The sequence below is a fragment of the Strongylocentrotus purpuratus genome, unplaced genomic scaffold (assembly GCF_000002235.5).
Source record: "Strongylocentrotus purpuratus isolate Spur 01 unplaced genomic scaffold, Spur_5.0 spur5_contig_829, whole genome shotgun sequence".
Classification (NCBI taxonomy): Eukaryota; Metazoa; Echinodermata; class Echinoidea; order Camarodonta; family Strongylocentrotidae; genus Strongylocentrotus; species Strongylocentrotus purpuratus.
In genome coordinates this window covers 266,973-286,668 of record NW_022145534.1, presented here as the reverse complement: position 1 = coordinate 286,668, position 19,696 = coordinate 266,973, and the positions used below count along the sequence as shown (strand labels likewise).

At 35.8% G+C, this 19,696-nt stretch overlaps 2 protein-coding genes across 4 annotated transcripts in view; one reads left to right on the top strand and one right to left on the bottom strand.

Annotated features, from left to right (window-relative positions):
- The window catches only part of LOC115923157 (centrosomal protein of 83 kDa-like), a 28,749-nt gene extending 15,369 nt beyond the window's left edge, over positions 1-13,380 (top strand). For 2 of the 3 annotated variants that reach the window (XM_030983446.1, XM_030983452.1), the window contains exons 12-15: positions 1,706-1,806; positions 9,441-9,630; positions 10,907-10,966; positions 12,704-13,380. In XM_030983446.1, the coding sequence (XP_030839306.1) occupies positions 1,706-1,806; positions 9,441-9,630; positions 10,907-10,966; positions 12,704-12,913 (561 nt within the window). In that variant the 3' untranslated portion in view covers positions 12,914-13,380. The remainder of the gene's footprint in view (positions 1-1,705; positions 1,807-9,440; positions 9,631-10,906; positions 10,967-12,703) is intronic. The other variant, XM_030983458.1, reaches the window with a different exon arrangement.
- Positions 5,216-8,638, bottom strand: LOC115923161. Its single transcript, XM_030983467.1, has 2 exons — positions 7,715-8,638; positions 5,216-5,653 (listed from the first exon to the last, which is right to left on the bottom strand). Exons 1-2 carry the CDS (start codon positions 8,195-8,197, stop codon positions 5,339-5,341), a joined length of 798 nt encoding a protein of 265 aa, XP_030839327.1. The 5' UTR covers positions 8,198-8,638; the 3' UTR covers positions 5,216-5,338.
- Positions 13,381-19,696: the final 6,316 nt, after the last annotated feature.

The window sequence follows — 19,696 nt, the reverse complement described above, 5'->3', positions numbered from 1 at the left end:
GTTGGTATAGTCTTGAAAAAGACTGTTGGTTATCTCTCTTAACTTATAGTTCTAAGGAGAACTATAGCGCTTGGAGAGGATGAGTGGCGGGAGTGCGTGGCTCGACCATGAATATGCTACTTGTCAATGCTTCTAAGACTGACGTGATATTTTATGTCTATATTTGTTCCCAATACACTACATTCTCTTATTGTCAATGTTGATGGAGTTAACATTCCTGCAGTCCAAAAAGCCCTCAACCTTGGTGTTATCATGGACAGGCATCTGTCAATGTCAGATCACATCACCAAGACTTGTCAATCAGCTGTCTCGGCCATTCGCGAAATTGGACAGATTAGGCATTATCTTAATCGTAAATCTATTGTAATCCTTGTTCACTCCTTGATCATATCCCATGTTGATAATTGTAATGCTCTATTCTATGGTCTACCCCAAAAGCAATTGAATCGTGTTCAGAGAATCCAGAATACAGCAGCAGGGCTCATAACAGGCGCTCGCTCTGGAGACCCAATTTCACCTATATTGTTTAATCTCCATTGGTTACAAGTTGAAAATGTGTATTTTTAAAGATATTCATTGTATGTTAAATGTTTAAAAGCTCAGAATTACCCCTCTCCACACTACATATCAGAACTTGTTCATCAGTGCACACCAAGATGCAACCTCAGATCATCCTCACAATATCTTCTTTCTGTTATACCTACTAACACACAGACGTATGGCAACATAGCCTTGTCAGTGTCCACTCCTGTACTTTCGAATTCTCTACCTTTAGAAATAAGAAAAATTAAGTTACTTGCAATGTAAGCAAAACTTATATATTTTCAAATTAATTATTATTTGATGTAGTGGAATATCATTTGATGTAAATTTAGTTTGTAATTTGTATGTAAAATTGCAATTTTCTATAATTTGTATGTAATAATGTAGGCATAATATGTAATTTGTATGTGATAATGTAAGTTGTATGAATGTAATACTGTAAAGCGCATAGAGGATTGTCATCAGTGATTATTATGTGCTATACAAATCACAAATCATTATTATTATTATTTAAGAAATACATTTGAAAGTAAATATAAACATACACCTTTGTCCAAAATACACACACATTGCGAAGAGCAACGCGCTGCCCATGCCATATCACAGTGGCTATAGTGGTGTATAATTGGCAATACTGGTCGTCAATTTATAACTGTAATAGTGGTTGATGAGAGGCCTAGAATATTATGCAGAATGTACATTGGTTTTTCTATGAAGATCTGAGAAGTCCATATGTAGACTCCATACATAATTGTGCTTTTATAGAAGTACCCGGTACATAATTTTATGAAACTTTGTAGGTGACATAGCAGACATAGCAGACAAGATTGAGTGCCATTTACTTCACTATGTTTTACTTCTATACCAATGAAAAACAAGACAGTTTAATAAAGTACATACATGCCAACTGTTCAGATTAAAGAGGAACATTCCTCTTTTTGGGAGAAGATAATTATCATTTTAATGCAGGTGTTCCTCTTCCTGTACAAATTTGTCTGTAGTATTGAATAGGAGAGTTAGGATTGTTCCTCTTTTTTTGAAAATAGCATAATTTGTACAGATTTCTGATTTTCAAATGTTGGCATGTATGAAAGTATAATGCAAGTGGGTTTATGTGGATATTTTGTAATGAATTTGTCATCTTTGTATTTGTACCTTGTAGAGAAAGCAGAAGTATCAGAAAGTGGTCAACAAGCTTCAAGATAAAATGCAACTTCTGGAGGCCAAAAATGAGCAACTAGAATTGGAGAAACAAGCATTGAAGTAAGAATTTCCAATTTCAATTCAAATTTATTTCACTTTGCAATAAAATGTAATGTACAAACAAATTTATATATCACAATATATGTACAATCAAATGTGTAACAATTGAAGCATGGAATAAAGCATTTACATCATACATTGCACAATGTAGGTAGCAGCAAAATAGGAGAAGCCCTGAAGAAATATTTCAATTAGTGTTGTAACATCACAGATATTTCCAATTCCATTTAACCGCTAATGAAAAAGGGACGGTTTTCGGTTACACGATTTGTTATTTTATTTTTAATTTGTGTTTTTATTGGAAGATTAATTGGGAAATTGGGAATTTAGTTTTACCAGTCAACTTCTCAATCTGCAATCTTGCAATTGATTATTATCTGGTAGATTGTTGCTCTGCAATTCAACATTCAACAGTCGGGGCTGACTTATGATGACTATAATGTCGGCAAAGCTTGATTTATTAGCTTCATAAACAAAGGGAAACCCAGTCATTATTCCAATGCATGCCCGACAGTAAAGTCTCCCTCTTTGTTCAGTGATTTTGTTTCTAATCATGTAAATTATTTGTAAATAATGTGATTTCTTTTTATTTTCCAATAAAAACACAAATTAAAAAATTAAATTAAAAAAAATGTGTGAACGAAACCGTCAAATTGAAAACGGATAGTGCCATGGACGGTCGGATACCGGACGGTTAAAGATAAACTCCAGTTCTGGTGAAAAAAAAAGAAAACTAATTCTCACAGAATCAAACGAAACTTACACTGAATGTTCAAGATTACAAATAAATGACATGTGCCAAACAATTTTGGAAGAAAATGTATACTGGCTGAGTAATGAGCATAGAAAGACAAGAAAATCAAGGTAGTACTAGCCCCGACACCATGTGTGTTGTCCCATCTATAGCTTTCTGTGTACAGTGCTTGTTACTTTACCAAGACTCGGTCAAATTTATTGTGATTTTGATGACTCCAGAACCTTGCAGTGCACACCAATACTTACATGCTACATGATCAACTGTTTCTGGTCCTTTCCACACCTTTTCTTTCACAATGCATCACATTACCAGTACTAAAGTTTATCTTTAAACGTTTGAGTGTATCTATGATAATGTCTGAGAAAAATATAGCAGCATGTAAAATAGTAAGTCAAGCTACTTTATATGTATGGAAAAAAATATCTTGGCTTTAAGTTCTACCACAAGTCAAAGGATCAGGTGCCTGTCTTTGTCAAAGAGCTTATATTTGTGACCTGATTTTTGCACCATTTTAAACATGATTGATAAAACATACACCCATTCAGTATTTGCATAAAGAACTGGCACTGTATTAATAATATATCTTGTACTTTGGATGTCACTTTTATTTACTTTTATGGAATTTTTTCTTTAAAGGATGCATACTATTACATTTAAAAGCTGATCTCAAAATGATAAAGTTTACATTGAGCTATTAAGGTATATTATACATGTATATGCTGAAATAGTTTTGGTATGTAATGAATTAAGGGGGATATTTTGTTGATTGTACTAGCCAATGATGCACCATAAGGCCATTTAAAAAAATATACATGTTTAGCATCCCCGCCCGCTTCCTTTTTGGGGGCCGCCTCCTATTTTTTTTTTTTTTTTTTTTTGAAATTTTTTAATTTTTTTTTTTTTTTTAATTTTTTTTTTTAAAGAAAAAAAACATGAAAAACACTGCTAAAATGGCTCTATTCTTGATTTAAAAAAAAAAAAAAATTGTCGGCGGCCATCTTGAAAAAATTTTTTGAGCGGCCATTTTGAAAGAAAAAAAAAAAAAAAAAAGGCCTCCTCCTTCCTATTTTTCAAAAAAACAGGACGCTAAACATGTTTTTTTTTTTATTTGGCCTAAAGTGGTTCAACAGTAGGCCTATTGTTTTACACCTTGTACACTACAAAATAATGGCTCATTGACATATGATGTAGGAAACTGCAGTGAACAAGTGGGGATGAAAAAAAGTTTCTGTATGCAACAAAGGTCCTACACGTAATTACTACGTGTTTGTTGTAAAATATATAAATGTGAAGCATTTAATGCTTGCATTAAGTGATATGTTAATGAGCCTTTATGTACATGCATGAAGGAGTCTTTTTTTTCAATGCTAATCTAATTCGGTCATGGACTGGGTAAAGACATGCTTTTCTAGGCTATTCGAGGAGGCGCGATAGCTCAGTCAGTAGAGCAGTGGCCTCGTTATCCGGTGACCCGGGTTTGAAACCAAATCAATGCGCTAGTGCCCTTTGGTAAGGCATTAACTCATAGCCTGCCATAAGGCTGCATGCACGCTATTGTTATAGTGCTTTGTACACGCTACTGTTACTCTGCTTCTTGCATGATTGCACGCATTATGTAATAGCAGTTATTGTTCATGCCCATTGGACTGTGCCTAGTGTTTTGCACGCGCTATTGGTAGTACCATCGCATTAATCCGATTATCTCTTATAAATTTGGCACTTGGGGGATTTGTGGCTTAGCACATTGGGGATTAGCCCTGTGGCAGGATAAGAGTTAATCCTCATTACCAGGTCCCTCGAAGAGGACCTTAAGCCGTCGGTCTCCTGGTTGCTTACTAACGAGCATTTATTGCTTTCTTAGCTGTCAGGTAAAATAACCACCACTATCACTATCACTAGTTGCCTCTGGTGAGTCTACAACCAGGTCCCTGTTTCATAAGATGTGATATCAATAACAACTGTTACAGATCTTTGACAACTCTGCTCACAGCCAATCAAATGCAAGGATTTCAGTAGCTTATAACAATCATCGTAACTTGTTATTGATAACAAGTTTTATGAAACAAGGCCATGATTGACGGCCTAGGAAATCTTGGCAGGGTTTCACAACATGGTCATTTGTTCACCGACATCCTATTGAAACTTGTACTTGTACAGACAGTTTTGTGAAATGATGCCCAGTATTCTCTTTTCAATATTTCATATCTTTCTATGAATTACTGGAGGGAAGGGCTACTTCCTTAAAGGTAATACTAAGTTTTGGTATAGGGTCATGAATTTGGTTCAAATGAACATATTGGAAGCATATGCGATCCTACAATATTCAGTGATCGTTGTCGTGGTTGAAATTGAGTCTTAAGTGATGAAATTGTAGATAATAAAATCTTTATGTTGTAGAGCTCCCTCTCAAGGTCAAGATATTAATTTAGCTTTAAAACAATGTTTCTTGACTAAAATTGACCGAATTGCTATTCCCGTTTGGAAATTATATATCACTACTGCATATTCTGAGATTTTCATGGTCGCAGCTACCATTGGATGGCCATATAAGCTATTAGAAATTTATCACAATTTACCCGGAGCACCGGTAAATTTTTATATTAAATTTTTCTCGAAAGCAGAAGTTTTTTAGGGGCTAAATTTTCTAGTGCTCATAGAACATCCTCAGGGGCATCCAAATATATCAACATTTTAAAGAATCGCTATCCAGCCATTTTCAAAATTTTCCAAAACTTTGTATTACCTTTAACATGATAAGAACATCGTCTTTGTATGTCAAGTTTTGAAACCATTTCCTCTGACAATGGATTTTATAAAAGTTTGAAAAGGGAGAGTGTGTTGAGACTCTGAAGTGCTGGTAGCAGATGAATTCACCAATGTTGCGTCTTCCCTGATACATGTACATGTATTATACGGTTGATTTACATAAGTGTAGAACTTCAGAAATATGAGAAGTAGAATGAGAAAAAAGATGAGTCCTAAAGGAATCCACATTTTGATGTTTCCCAGAGGTGCGGTAGTTGTGGTGGATGGTGGCAGGGTGGAGGCGGTCGCATCTGATTCGGTTTCAGGGGAAACGTTGCCCCCAACCTGTCAAATAGAGTGAAGAAGAAGTAGACTGAATTTAAAAAAAATTAATAATAATCACAATCTCTTTTATTTCAAAACATATGGAGTTATTACAGTATTCTTTTTCATTTCAAAGTAATAATATAAATGCAAACCCTTCTTTTTTAAAGATACTATGTCCCATTTGCAGGCCAAAAGTGGGAAAATAACGACTGTTAGTTGTCAAGTCGACTTAAGAGCTATAGAGCCAGTATGGTTATATGTTTTGTGCTGCGCGAAGATTCAAACAGTTTAATTTTGGCCATTACAAGAAATGGGTTATTGATGTAGACAAATGCTCATTTACCTTTACAGCTCATTTTATGTATGTTATTACCAAAGGAAAAAAAAGAAGTCAGTCAGTCACTCAATAATGTCTGACAGTAAAGTCTAGAAAGTAAACGGGTCTCCTTGCATGATTTGAATAATAGGACACTGCTAAGGTTTAACTTTCACAGATAGGACACATTCATAAGTCTTTGGCTGGAAATAGGACATAGTACCTTTAAAGGTAGTATGTCAAATTTGTAGGCCAAAAGAAATGAAAATGTCAAATTGTAATGGCATTTGAAAGATAATACTAATTAAGAACTTCCCTCAAAACAGAAGGGCTTGAAAACAACGACTGTTAGTTGTTGAATCGAATTAAGTGAGTACTTGATTAATTAAATACCGTAGTCTGATTATCAGACTCTTGTACCGAATGGTCGTACGTTTTGTTACAAGAAGTGGGTTATTGATGTGGACATTTATTAATGTACCCTTTACAGCTCATTTTATGTATGTTATTACCAAAAAAAGAAGTCAGTCAGTCACTCACTAGTGTTTGACAGTGAAGTCTAGAAAGTAAACAGGTTTCCTTGCATAATTTGAATAATAGGACACTGCTGTCGTTTGAATTTCACAGATAGGACATAACGGTACCTGACATATTCACAACTCTTGCAAAGTTCTACAGAGTTTGATGTTGGCTGCATAAGGGATACGTTACCTTTAAAGGGCAATCCAACCCTTGTGATAACTTAATTGATATGGAAGCAATAAATGAATAAATATAAGAGAAACAGGGAATTATGAATGCTTGAAATATGATATCACTAAATCCATATGATTCTCAAATTGGCAGTGGATTGTGACATAGTCATGGGACAACTCTCCTGTTTGCTGAGTACAAAAATATAATAACCTTCTTCCCCCCTCCTAAGTGCGTTCTCCCTTGGAACACTAGGTACTCCAAATACATTATGGATAGCATATTATTACAGATCCTCTAAAATGAAAAGACCTTCCGGAATCATACATGTTTAAAAATTGACTTTTTAATGTAGAGTACTTGTTTTGTTATGGTTGGATTTTCCTTTATAGTGATATGAGTTGCAGCTTTCAGTTCAGTTCATTTCAGCTCAGTTAAATTCAATTAACTTTAATTCTCTACAATCCAGCTCAATTCAATTCAATTCCACTCCCCACTAGTATTTAAATCCATCGCAGAAGTATAAAACAAATACTAGCATATTTACATTTAACATCAAGAGCAGGTTTCTTGAGAGGAACAGAATGAGCCATGATATGGAAGATGTATGGTGTAAAACAGTCCAACAGAAAAGAAACGCAAGTGAGCTTATGGAATGGTTGGACCTGGAAAAAATTATGGTGGAAGTGATAAAGAGAAGTGGATTGAAAAGATAAGATGATGAACCTGTGAAAAAAGCATGGGATCCGAAAGTGAATGCCATAAAAGAGGGAATTGAAGACCAAAGATTTCACAGGTAGATATGACGAAGAAAGAAAGCAGTAAGGTTGGTTTACATGAGGAGGATGGTCAAGACAAGAGGAAGTGGAGGGAGGGGGGTGTCATCATGGTGTGAAAGTCAGTAACCCCTCATAAGAGGGAAAATGCTACCTTTGATTATTGATGATGAAGATGATGATGATTTGCATGGAATATAATAGACCGTAGTGATACTAGTACCGTAAATAATATGTTGTTTATAGACATTACAATTACAACGTTTCATTATAAAAACAAAGCATGAATGTTACCTGTTTTGATGTAGTAGTAGCTTCCTGTGGATCCACACGAATTTCAATAAACTCGTGTAAAATCTCTACTTTGGGGTCTCTAGCAAACACAGAAAGTTTGATTTCCCGATGATCCTCTAACCGAAGGTCGTGGATTACAATCTTTATAGACCCTCTGGTAGAGCTGTGATTTTTAATGGAAATCTCAAAGCGGTCGATATCTCCAATTTTGCTGTGTTTGTAGATATACCTTGTCTCCTCAATGAATGGTGTTTCTCCATCAGGGTGTCCAACTGACCACATAAAGATGTAATCCGACATTGATTTGTTTGTAGGAAGCATGAACGATGCAGTTATCATGGCAGTTTCATGTTCAAGATAATGAGGCTTGTTGGTTGTTAGACTCCTCAAAATGCTACCCTGCACAGTCGAACATGAGCAAAGCCTCATCAGTGCAGCTATGATGATAAGCCTCGACATTGGGACTATGCAGTGTGGATCCATGGTTCACTATAGTACCAGCTCCTCAAAATCTTGTTCAATGTTAATACATTGGTGACCTATCGATGAGCTTGAAACCACCAAGATCCAGGCCTCCATATATGGCTGTTAACATGTAGTTGAAGCTTCTACCATCCTTAACATTTAGTAGGCAAGCTTACAGCCACTCCTGTGGATTTCTCAAGCAAAGTCAAGTTATCATTCACACAGTTTCTTGCTTTCTGCTGCCGGGAGATCACTGGACCAAAGATAGTGACAATGAATAGCAAGACACACCCTTAATACTGGACACATCATTGTAATGGGATGAAGCATGGACTTCAGAATACACTCCTGTTCCAAGAAAGCGGAAAGAATCCATGTGGATAAAAAAGGATTAATCCCTCACTGAATAGGGACTCTGGCTATTCATTATCACTTATCTTTGGTCCAGTGATCTCAAGGCAGCAGAAAGCAAAGAAATTGTCTGAATGATCACTTGGCTTGAGAAAATCCACAGGAGTGGACCAAAGCTTGCCTACTATATTGTAAGGAAACATAGAACTCTAGCTTACTTGCGAAGTGGCTGATGAACAAGTGACTGCAATAAGTTGAGCTACGTGCAACTATCAAACCAAAAGCATCCAAATATGGCACGTACTGCCTGACGTATTCATCATCCATTTACAGACAACGAAAGTTTGTCCGGAAGTGTCTTTCTTGAGTGGGATAGATAGCAAAAAAATAGCGAGGAACTTGATAATTTGTTTTTCCTGTGTGATCATGTAGGGGTCATCAAAAAAGTTTGGCATAGCCTGTCAGATGATTTATGACATAAACTTTGTTATTGTTTGCTCAGTTGTTGTAATCAAAGACTGCACTCCAAAAAAGGAAAAGGGGTGGGGCCAGGGGGGGGGGGGGGTTCTCATATTCTGTATACTGTAACTTTTATAAGTTTGTTAATGGGGTACTGTACAAATCGGTCAGATGCATGCGTACATGTAGGTTCTGATTGAAATGTGTTGTTGTTTTGATCAATTTTAGCTGATTTTGTTGTTTTTACAGTTTGCCATTATAGTGTTATAAATCCTATCATCTCTTCTGTAGGTACACAATCTATACATGACTTATCACAGCTTGATGAGGATTGCTTTTATGAGTCACAGATATCATTTATGTCAATTTAGGGGTAATTTGTGTGTCCCAAACGACTCAGAATAAGAGCGATATCTTTTAACATATAAACCAATGTATACAAATCTTTCAGGAATCAGATACCCAAAGAGACGTACACCAAGGCAGTAAGAAAGTTAAGGGAACTCCAGCGCAGGCACAATGAATTCCGGAACGTACTGAGTTCAGCCAACGTGTCTCAGGTACCCTTGGGAGGGGTCTCTTTCATGACTCCGTCTATGACACAGCCCTTGGATGCATCTAGTCCATTTAAAACAACACAGGTTGGTTGGTGCTACATGTTTTTTTTAATCAAATTTTCTCAGAAAAGCTGAACGACAGCTAGATTCCTATATTTGGTGTAATGAAGAAAAAAAGTGGTTTAATATTATGACGATGAAAGATAATTTATCTGGTATGTATAGAAAAATTGTTATTAAATGACGGTCAATTCAATTTTTATTTGTGCAAAAAAAATTAAGGAACCACCTTGTAACCAAGTCAGTCAACATATGTAACTTTATGATTGTTTCTTTGTTATTTTGACTTTATCCAATTAAGTAGCCTGTGGAGGGCTAAATATATATGTATTTTTAAAGGCATTGTTAAACAAATGTTTCCACTTTACAAATCTGAGATGCATGGCCCTAGGTGTTATTAATGTCTGTGATATGGTGTAATATTGAAGCCCCAAACAAATTGCGCTTCAAAATGATCATGAAGTGCTTCAAAAAAGTAAAAATCTTTGAGCGACTAGTTTTACCATACTCCTTTCCCCCCAATAGACTGTAATGTTATAAAAACCATTGGGAAAACGTTTTTTATAATTTCAAACTCCAATCACAAATATCTTGATGATCAGTAGGCCATCGGCTTGAAAAATTCATGGGATACCTGAATGTCCTGAAGGTTTATAATTATGATTGCAGCATGAGCTAAATCCAGGATTTTGTTTAGAATCAGAGGCAAAGATACCCAATCCCTTTAATGTTTTGTTTTCATGGACACCTACTTTCACAACCACCTTTATAGAAAGACCATTTTTCTACGAAGAACACAGTTCAAAACCTGTGGTCCTGTATTACATTAACATGTGCTATATTCTTGAACAGCAAACTACTCATAGGTAACAATTTCAAATGCTATTTAGTACTGAAGCGATAACAAATCAAGAGACAATGTTTAATGGATTTTGATAATTTTGATGTAATGTTGTCGGTACTAAACTCATCAAGAAATGAAGTAGAAATTCAAATTTATGCATAACACATTTAAGAAGAGAAGCTCCAAATTTATTCTCTTTAGTATGATTTTTAGTATAAGGTTAAAAGATGAATAACCGGTACCTGTTTTGCATCCAATCGAAATCAGAGTTGCTAAATTGAAATTTTTTGTAAATTATGGGATATATATACATGTGGCTGTTTGTAAGAAATCGATGTAGATGTTTCTGACACTGATAGGATATTCCCTACTAGTGCATAAACCCACACATCTGTTGTCGCTTGTCAGTATATAAGTTGATCAATATTATAAGTGGTATTGTGTTGTTATTTCTAGCCAATCCGGTTTCAAATTCCACAAATCCAAATACATCCAGTATCGACCAACAAGATGGGGGTAAAAAGAATCATTTTATTGCCTGGCACCTACCAACCAGTTTTGATTGCATTCTGAGGCATTTTTAGAGGTGGTGGTTGAATAATATAAATAATAATGGCTACTAGCCAGATGGAATGTTCTCAAACTGTTTTTTTCCTGATTCAATAACGCTTATATCTGGACATGGTATACAAAAGCCTTGAGAAATATCTTTTGCCTACAGATTTATGGCTTTCTTGTAAAAAAAAAAACCCTGACTGTTTTCATTATGTGCTTTTATCAATTTATAGCATGGATTTTAATTTGCTGTGAGGCATTGAGAAGAACAAGCAACCTGTATATTTAATGGGAATCTGTAATTTTGTCTGTATGGGACTCCCTCTATGGCCCTTCCTCTTTCACAATTTGTATTCCCCCTTTTAAATCCTTTCAATTGTATGCACGTTTTAATATTTCAGATTCTTTAATCACACATTTTCCCAAACACAAGATTATTCTTTGTTGTTTGTGTGTGTTTTCACCTCACCTAATATCTGCACACATGGTATCATAGGATTTGTGGTTTGAAAATTGAAGTATTTGATCGATTAGGATGACAACAGTCTTGAATGCATTATTCATTACATATATCACTGTTACATGTCAAGTGCCTTGTAAATAATCATTGCACATTTTTGGTGTTTTTGTTGTAATGAAAGGGAGAGAAGTATGTATCTTACGATTTGGGATACTTATAGTCAAATGCACTATATTTATTATATGTATTAATTACATTCAAGCATACCCCCTCCCAGGGCACAGTATACCGGTATGCACATTAAAAAAAAGATATATCATGCACTTGTCTTGTGATGTGATGTGTACGGTAAGACTGTAAGTACATGGTTTAATGACTTATTAAAATGCTTGAAATTTGAATACATTTATTGTTAGATTTCCTCTCTTCTCAATTTTTCTTCTAATTATCTTGTACATTTTATCAGATGAAAAGCAGAGGACATTGGAACCAATTAAAGGGTTGGGGTTAAGGCTGCACTTGAGTTTGTTTAGGTTGTGTTTAGGGCTAGGGATAGTATAGTAGGGTGGTCCACAAGGTGTTTTTTTTACATGTAACATAAACAGATTTGAACTTTTAAAAGACAGGTTTGGAAATAAGCAGTGGCCAAAATTGTTTTAAAAATATTAGTCATGAATTTAAAAATGGCTCAGAGTGCATCTGAGAGCACCTAAGAACCCCTGTAGGCCCAGGGCAGATCAGTGCTTGTCATGTTTGCTGTAAGTTTTAACAGTCGCAAGTCCAAATCTTTTCTTTGTGGACCATCCTGGGTATAAAGTTTTGGGTCCAGGGTTGAGGATCGTAATTTGGTTAGTTTAGGATATTGACGGGAGAAATTGTTGAATGAGCAAGTCTCATACAACATACATGGCATGTTCCTTCCCTCTCTCTCTCTCTCTCTCTCCCTCTCTCTCCTCTCTCTTTCTCTCTATCTTTCCTCTCTATCTCTCTTTTCTCTCTCTCTCTCTCTCTCTCTCTCTCTCTCTCTCTCTCTTTGTCTCATATTTTCTTCTTACAATTGTATAGATGTTATCAGTTGGAAAGCATAGGACCCAATAATGGAACCAACTTGTCACTTGTCAGTAGTACAAGTTACGTCGAGGAATGATTCACAAGTTAAACCTAAATTCATTTATCCAGTATAAATTCATTTATCTATTACCCATTTATTCCTATTTTTTTTCTTCTTCTTTTATTAGCACCATCATGATCTCTCGGTGATCCGTAGCCGCCTTGAGGAGCTTAGTGACAACCAGAGGCTACAGATGGATGCCCTGCTGGGGGGAGTAGGGGGAGGGGGTGGAGGGATGGGGAGTGTACCCCTTACAGCTAGATCTGAGATGGACAAGGAGAATGAGGACCGCGCCCTATCCCCAGAAGGGAGTGGCATGGATGTCCTTGATCTTTAGTGACAACCAGAGGCTACAGATGGATGCCCTGCTGGGGGGAGGGGGAGGAGGAGGAGGAGGAGGGGGTGGAGGGATGGGGAGTGTACCCCTTACAGCTAGATCTGAGATGGACAAGGAGAATGAGGACCGCGCCCTATCCCCAGAAGGGAGTGGCATGGATGTCCTTGATCTTTAGTGACAACCAGAGGCTACAGATGGATGCCCTGCCTGGGGGAGTAGGAGGAGGAGGGGGTGGAGGGATGGGGAGTGTACCCCTTACAGCTAGATCTGAGATGGACAATGAGAATGAGGACCGCGCCCTATCCCCAGAAGGGAGTGGCATGGATGTCCTTGATCTTTAGATGCAATGTCCAAACTTTGAAGAAAAAGGAAGCTTAATGATAGTATGGAGTGCCCTCGTGAAAAATAGCATAAGGCACAACACTTGAACTTTTAAATTCAATCACCTTGATTTATCAAATGAATTTGATTTTAGACCTGAAATTCTCTTACCAGATAAAAGCTATAAAGACTTGAATATACATGTATGTTATACCGGATATCAGATGCGTTTTATTTATTGAAAATGATTTGTGGTAGTTATTGTGTGTACCGTCCTAATAATTATATACCTATGAATAAGTGATGCATGACATATCTAAGGGTGCGTTCAATCGAATTTTCGAAGCTAGAATCACAAACATGAATCACAATTCAAAACGCCGTTACAAAAAGCAAGGTCACTGCGGTTTGCGTTCAAGCGATTTTTCATCAACGCTGATTCTAGCTCATTGCGAGCCAAACCACTGCGCATCACACTGCGCAGTATGGCCCAGGAACTTCGGCGCGCGCTTTCTGGAATTGTTTACGGCCGACTGTCGACTGCTGTTTTGAGCATAGATCGCAATAATAAGACAAAGAATGAGAAGGTGATAGAAGGAAGAAACAAAGAATAACATAAGGAAAGACAGAAAGATAAAGTCGATAGAATAATTAAAACAAAGAATAACATAAGAGAAGGTGAAAGAAGGAAGAATCGAAGAATAACATAAGGAAAGACAGAAAGACAGAAAGAGAGAGTGATAGAATATGCTTAAAACAAAAAATTACATAAAAGGTGATAGAAGGAAAAAACAAAGCATAACATAAGAATAGAAGGAAGAAACAAAAAATAACAAAAGAGAAGGTAATAGAAGGAAAAAACAAAGAATAACATAAAAATAGAAGAAAGAAACAAAGAATAACATAAGGAAAGACAGAAAGAGAATGTGAAAAAGGAAGGAACAAAGAATGACATAAGGAAGAACAGAAAGAGAAAGTGATAGAATGATTAAAACAAAGAATAACATAAGAGAAGGTGAAAGAAGGAAGAATCAAAGAATAACATAAGGAAAGATAGAAAGAGAAAATAACAGAATGATTAAAACAAAGAATAACATAAGAGAAAGTGATAGAATTATAAAAACAAAGAATAACATAAGAGAAGATGATAGAAGGAAGAAACAAAGAATAACATAAGGAAAGACAGAAAGAGAAATTGATAGAATGCTTAAAACAAAGAATTACATAAGAAAAGGTGATAGAAGGAAAAAACAAAGAATAACATAAGTATAGAAGGAAGAAACAAAGAATAACATAAGGAAAGACAGAAAGAACAAATGATAGAATGATAAAAACAAAGAATAACATAAGAATAGAAGGAAGAAACAAAGAATAACATAAGGAAAGACAGAAAGAGAAAATGATAGAATGATAAAAACAAAGAATTACATAAGTATAGAAGGAAGAAACAAAGAATAACATACATAAGTATAGAAGGAAGAAACAAAGAATAACATAAGGAAAGACAGAAAGAGCAAATGATAGAATGATAAAAACAAAGAATTACATAAGAAAAGGTGATAGAAGGAAAAAACAAAGAATAACATAAGTATAGAAGGAAGAAACAAAGAATAACATAAGGAAAGACAGAAAGAACAAATGATAGAATGATAAAAACAAAGAATAACATAAGAAAAGGTGATAGAAGGAAAAAAAACAAAGAATAACATAAGAATAGAAGGAAGAAACAAAGAATAACATAAGGAAAGACAGAAAGAGAAAATGATAGAATGATAAAAACAAAGAATTACATAAGCAAAGGTGATAGAAGGAAAAAACAAAGAATAACATAAGTATAGAAGGAAGAAACAAAGAATAACATAAGGAAAGACAGAAAGAGCAAATGATAGAATGATAAAAACAAAGAATTACATAAGAAAAGGTGATAGAAGGAAAAAACAAAGAATAACATAAGTATAGAAGGAAGAAACAAAGAATAACATAAGGAAAGACAGAAAGAGCAAATGATAGAATGATAAAAACAAAGAATAACATAAGAAAAGGTGATAGAAGGAAAAAAACAAAGAATAACATAAGAATAGAAGGAAGAAACAAAGAATAACATAAGGAAAGACAGAAAGAGAAAATGATAGAATGATAAAAACAAAGAATTACATAAGCAAAGGTGATAGAAGGAAAAAACAAAGAATAACATAAGTATAGAAGGAAGAAACAAAGAATAACATAAGGAAAGACAGAAAGAGCAAATGATAGAATGATAAAAACAAAGAATAACATAAGAAAAGGTGATAGAAGGAAAAAAAACAAAGAATAACATAAGAATAGAAGGAAGAAACAAAGAATAACATAAGGAAAGACAGAAAGAGAAAATGATAGAAGGAAAAACAATGAATAACATAACGGAACAGGCCACGATGGTATAGTGAACGCAAATTGCATGCAAAGCGGGCGCGCGGTTTTTCCCAAACCGGAAGAGGCTTCGTCATACAATCATGATTGAGAACTCCGTCCGTTCAATCGAATTTTAGCGACCGTGATTCTTTTGAATCATGATACAAAACGCATCTTTTTCAGCGTTTCATGTTTGTGTTTTCAAACACGTTTATTTTTACGACCGACGAAAAAATCGCTTGAACGCATTGCGTTTTAAACTAAACGTCTTTAGAAACCGTGATTCTAGGGTGAAAAAGTGTCGATTAAACGCACCCTAATACTATTGCTTTGATGCATGCAGCATACCTGCCAACCCTTACAAATAATCTGGAATATTCTGTTTTGCTGGGTTTTTTGTTTTTGTTGCTTAAGCCTATAATTAAGTTTGTTTTATCAAGTGCCGCGATGTGAGAGTTCACATATTGCGTGCGTTGAAGGGCTGCATGATTGAGCAGCGAATTTGTATTCGCTTTTTGCTCAGATTTACCACGTATTGCCAGTTACACTGCCGCTGCATGTGCGAACGCCTGAAAAGGGTACAGATTTCTTATTTTCAAAGACATACCGTGCTAAAAATTCCTAATTCTCATTTGCAAATGTTGGCAGGTATGATGCAGTATGAAAGCAAGATAACCGTGTATTGTAAAACCCTATTAGGCAAGAGATATGGGCTATATAGTTTGAATTGATACAAAATTGCCACGTCAAGGAAGTGTGACTTCAAGATTGGGGAAGGTTTATAGAAACAAGTAGATGTTACATCACGTAATTTCAATGTTGGCTTAGACTTGTTATTCAGTTATAGAGGTGTTGTGGACGAGTGGATAAGTCGCCGGACTGTGGATCGCAAGGTCCGTGGTTCAAGTCCCGCCGCAGCACTAATGTCCTTTGGCAAGACATTGATCTACATTTGCCACTCTCCACCCAGGTGTTAAATGGGTACCCGGTAGGATGCGAAAGCTAATGTGGTTAGATTAGCAAGTGTGCGCATGTAAAAATGACGCCTGGCTGGAATGCTCCCCAGGGAGTGGAGAATGTGCATACATTGTGTGCGGGTAAGCCTGAATCCAATGACCGGGGTAATAATATACTTATCTGCAAAGCGCTTTGTGAGGGCCTCCGGTCCTGAAAAGCGCTATATAAGAACAAGCTATTATTATTATTATTATTCAAAGCTCACACGTACCTTTAGTAATTGACAGTCTTGAACGATTCTCTCACTTTCTCTCTTTTCATAGAAAAAAATACTGTTTTTCTGAACTCATGCCAATGCATCCTGAGACAAACATGAATAACAGACAAGTTCATGTGACATATGTGGTTTCCTTCCAAGTAATGTTGATCTAAGATAAGATTGATATACATTGGCCTCTTTAATTAATTGTATGCGCAATCTGTAATTAGCTATGACAGCAACTAACTACTGACAACGATTTTGATAATTGATACTGCAGATTTTAAAAATGAAAAAATGTACCTATTTGTACTTCCTCATAATGTTATTGTATGCTGCAGTTTTTACTCCAAACAGTAAAGCATGAGACTTTTGCAGTTTTTAAAAAGGGAATATACTCTCAGTGCTCTTACAAAATGTGTACCGGTAATGTGAATAGCATATTTTTACTGTGTGTGAATGACTATTTATTCTGTAAATATTGAATTTTTTACTGACAAACTACTGTGTTTTAAATTATAATTTGTACATATAGTCACCGTTAATGTATTTTAAAAGGTAATTTGCATATTAATTAGACAGGAGATGAAACACTGAGGAGACATTTTTTTTCTTCAAAATAGTTATAGCAGGGGCTGCGGGGCCTTCTACAAGTACTGTATATAAAGTGTTGGTTGCTTTCAATTTTGATGAAATATGCTTCAATCCAGGTTATTTTAGAATACACATCATTCTTGTGTTGGTGACAGCAAAATAAAAATTCCTGAAAATTGTGAAAGTGAAAATTTGTTCTTTAAAATCAGTAGAAATTTTCATTTTTGCAGTAAGCTTTTACTTGCCGTGCTGCAAGCTTCTTCGGACCTTTGTCATAGCTGGCGCTGTTGCTTACACAGTTTAACAAAATCAGGTTTAACTGAAAAGGTCCAGGTTGAGGCACAAAATCTTTAATTTGGTATTGACAAGAATATCACGTTGCCTTATCTTTAGATAATTGTAGGATATAATGGTAGAAAAGATATCAAATATATAATTTTTTCTAACTTCATTCAATCATAGATATTTCCATTATGTGGATATTTTCTTACTTGGAAAGTTGGCTGTGGCTTCTTAAACTCCTTTGGGGTTAGAAATCATCCTTCAGTATCACTATAAAATCATTTACATTTGAAGCCAAGAAAGGAATTGGCATTCTCTCCAAACTTGAATTTTGAAAATGTAATATTGTGTAACAGATGTGCCAAAATCTGAATGGACCATTTAAGCTGAAAACACTGTGAATATGACTGACAAAGAAAGCGGACAAAATATAAGTTCCTCAGGTAGACAAAGGAATATCCCTTCACTGCTATTATGTAAAAATGTGTAAAACAGGTGTCACATGCATATTCACCTTTTTACATAATTGCAGTGAAGGGATGTTCCTTTGTCTACCTGAGGAACTGTATATTTTGTCCGTTTTCTTTGTCTGTGGTGTTCATAGTGAAACACAAGTGGAATGTAGGCTTACACAGTATTTTAGCCATATGATCAAGGAACACAATAATGTACATAGACTTGTTTTTATATATTATCTCAATAAGAATATAATGTGCTTTTGTCATTTTGTCACATTGATATGCATAAATCAACTGCCATGATACACCAAGAAAATCATTGTTGGATTGCTAATTTTTAGCTGTTTTAGTTGTCTGAATTATGATGTGATGTGTAAGTACATGGTTTAATAACTTATGCGAATGAAATGAATGCATCTCTGTCAAGATGAAGATTTTGCAGACCATTTTCATTTGGATGCCGAGTATTTCAAAGAGAGAGAGGGGGGGGGGGGCGACTGAGAGAGACAGAGAGAGAGAAAGAGAGAGAGACGGACGGACATCTGGCAGTGAATTGGATGGATTGATTGAGAAATTCTGTTCAATGAGGAACACTTTCTTTTTGTAATAAGTGGTTAGGCATAAAAAATCTTAAAATCTTTGTTCAGCTTTTTAATACATTTTTTTTTGGTACCGTTCTTTTATAAATAAAATTTTGAATGAATAATAAAATATGTATTCTGTTTGTTTGTTTAAATGGGATAAAAATGCATAAAATCATCAAATTGCTCCTGTAATTCTCACTGGTCTTCTGCCCTAGTTTTCGTAATCCTGCTAGCATAAACAAGTAGACCTCTGCCTCGTGTACGTGTGTATACCATGCACTGCACCAGCTAGAAACCAGCATTTTTTATTTAGGCGACGTTCCCGTTTTTTAGTTTTTTAGGGCAACGTTTGCTGTTTAATATGAGGGGGAAGAAAACAAAATTATTTTTAAAAAAAATCCTACCAATCGACCCAGATTCAGGCTTCTAAAGGGCAATACAACATCTCTCTTTGTTTCGGCCTTGTTGTGATCATAAAGACAAAGAAATATATTGGGGAAACTGAATCCATTAATTGTTCAAAATATTGGGAGTGATGCTGCATGGAAATTGGAGAAATAAATGGAAAATTATTCTTGTGGCCAAATCTCAGATCAAATTTCAAATGAAAAGACAGCCCTACTGATATGAGGATGAGGAAGATGATGATGGGGGATGGCGATAATAACGAGGGTGAATATCAATTAAGACCAGTGGCAGATCCAGGGGGGCCCAAGGGGCCAGGCCCCCCCCCCCCCTCCTGGGAAAAAAAACATGTAAAAACACGTGATTTTTTAGCTTTTTTGGGGGGAGTGGCCCCCCCCCCCTTGGCGCTCAAGGGGGGGGGGGGGGTGCAAATTTTCACATTTTTGAGGGCAAAAAAAAAAAAAGTGCTCACTACCCTACCCTCCCCCACTGAGCGACCTTTCGGCCGGCGCGAATTGTCAAATTTTTGGAA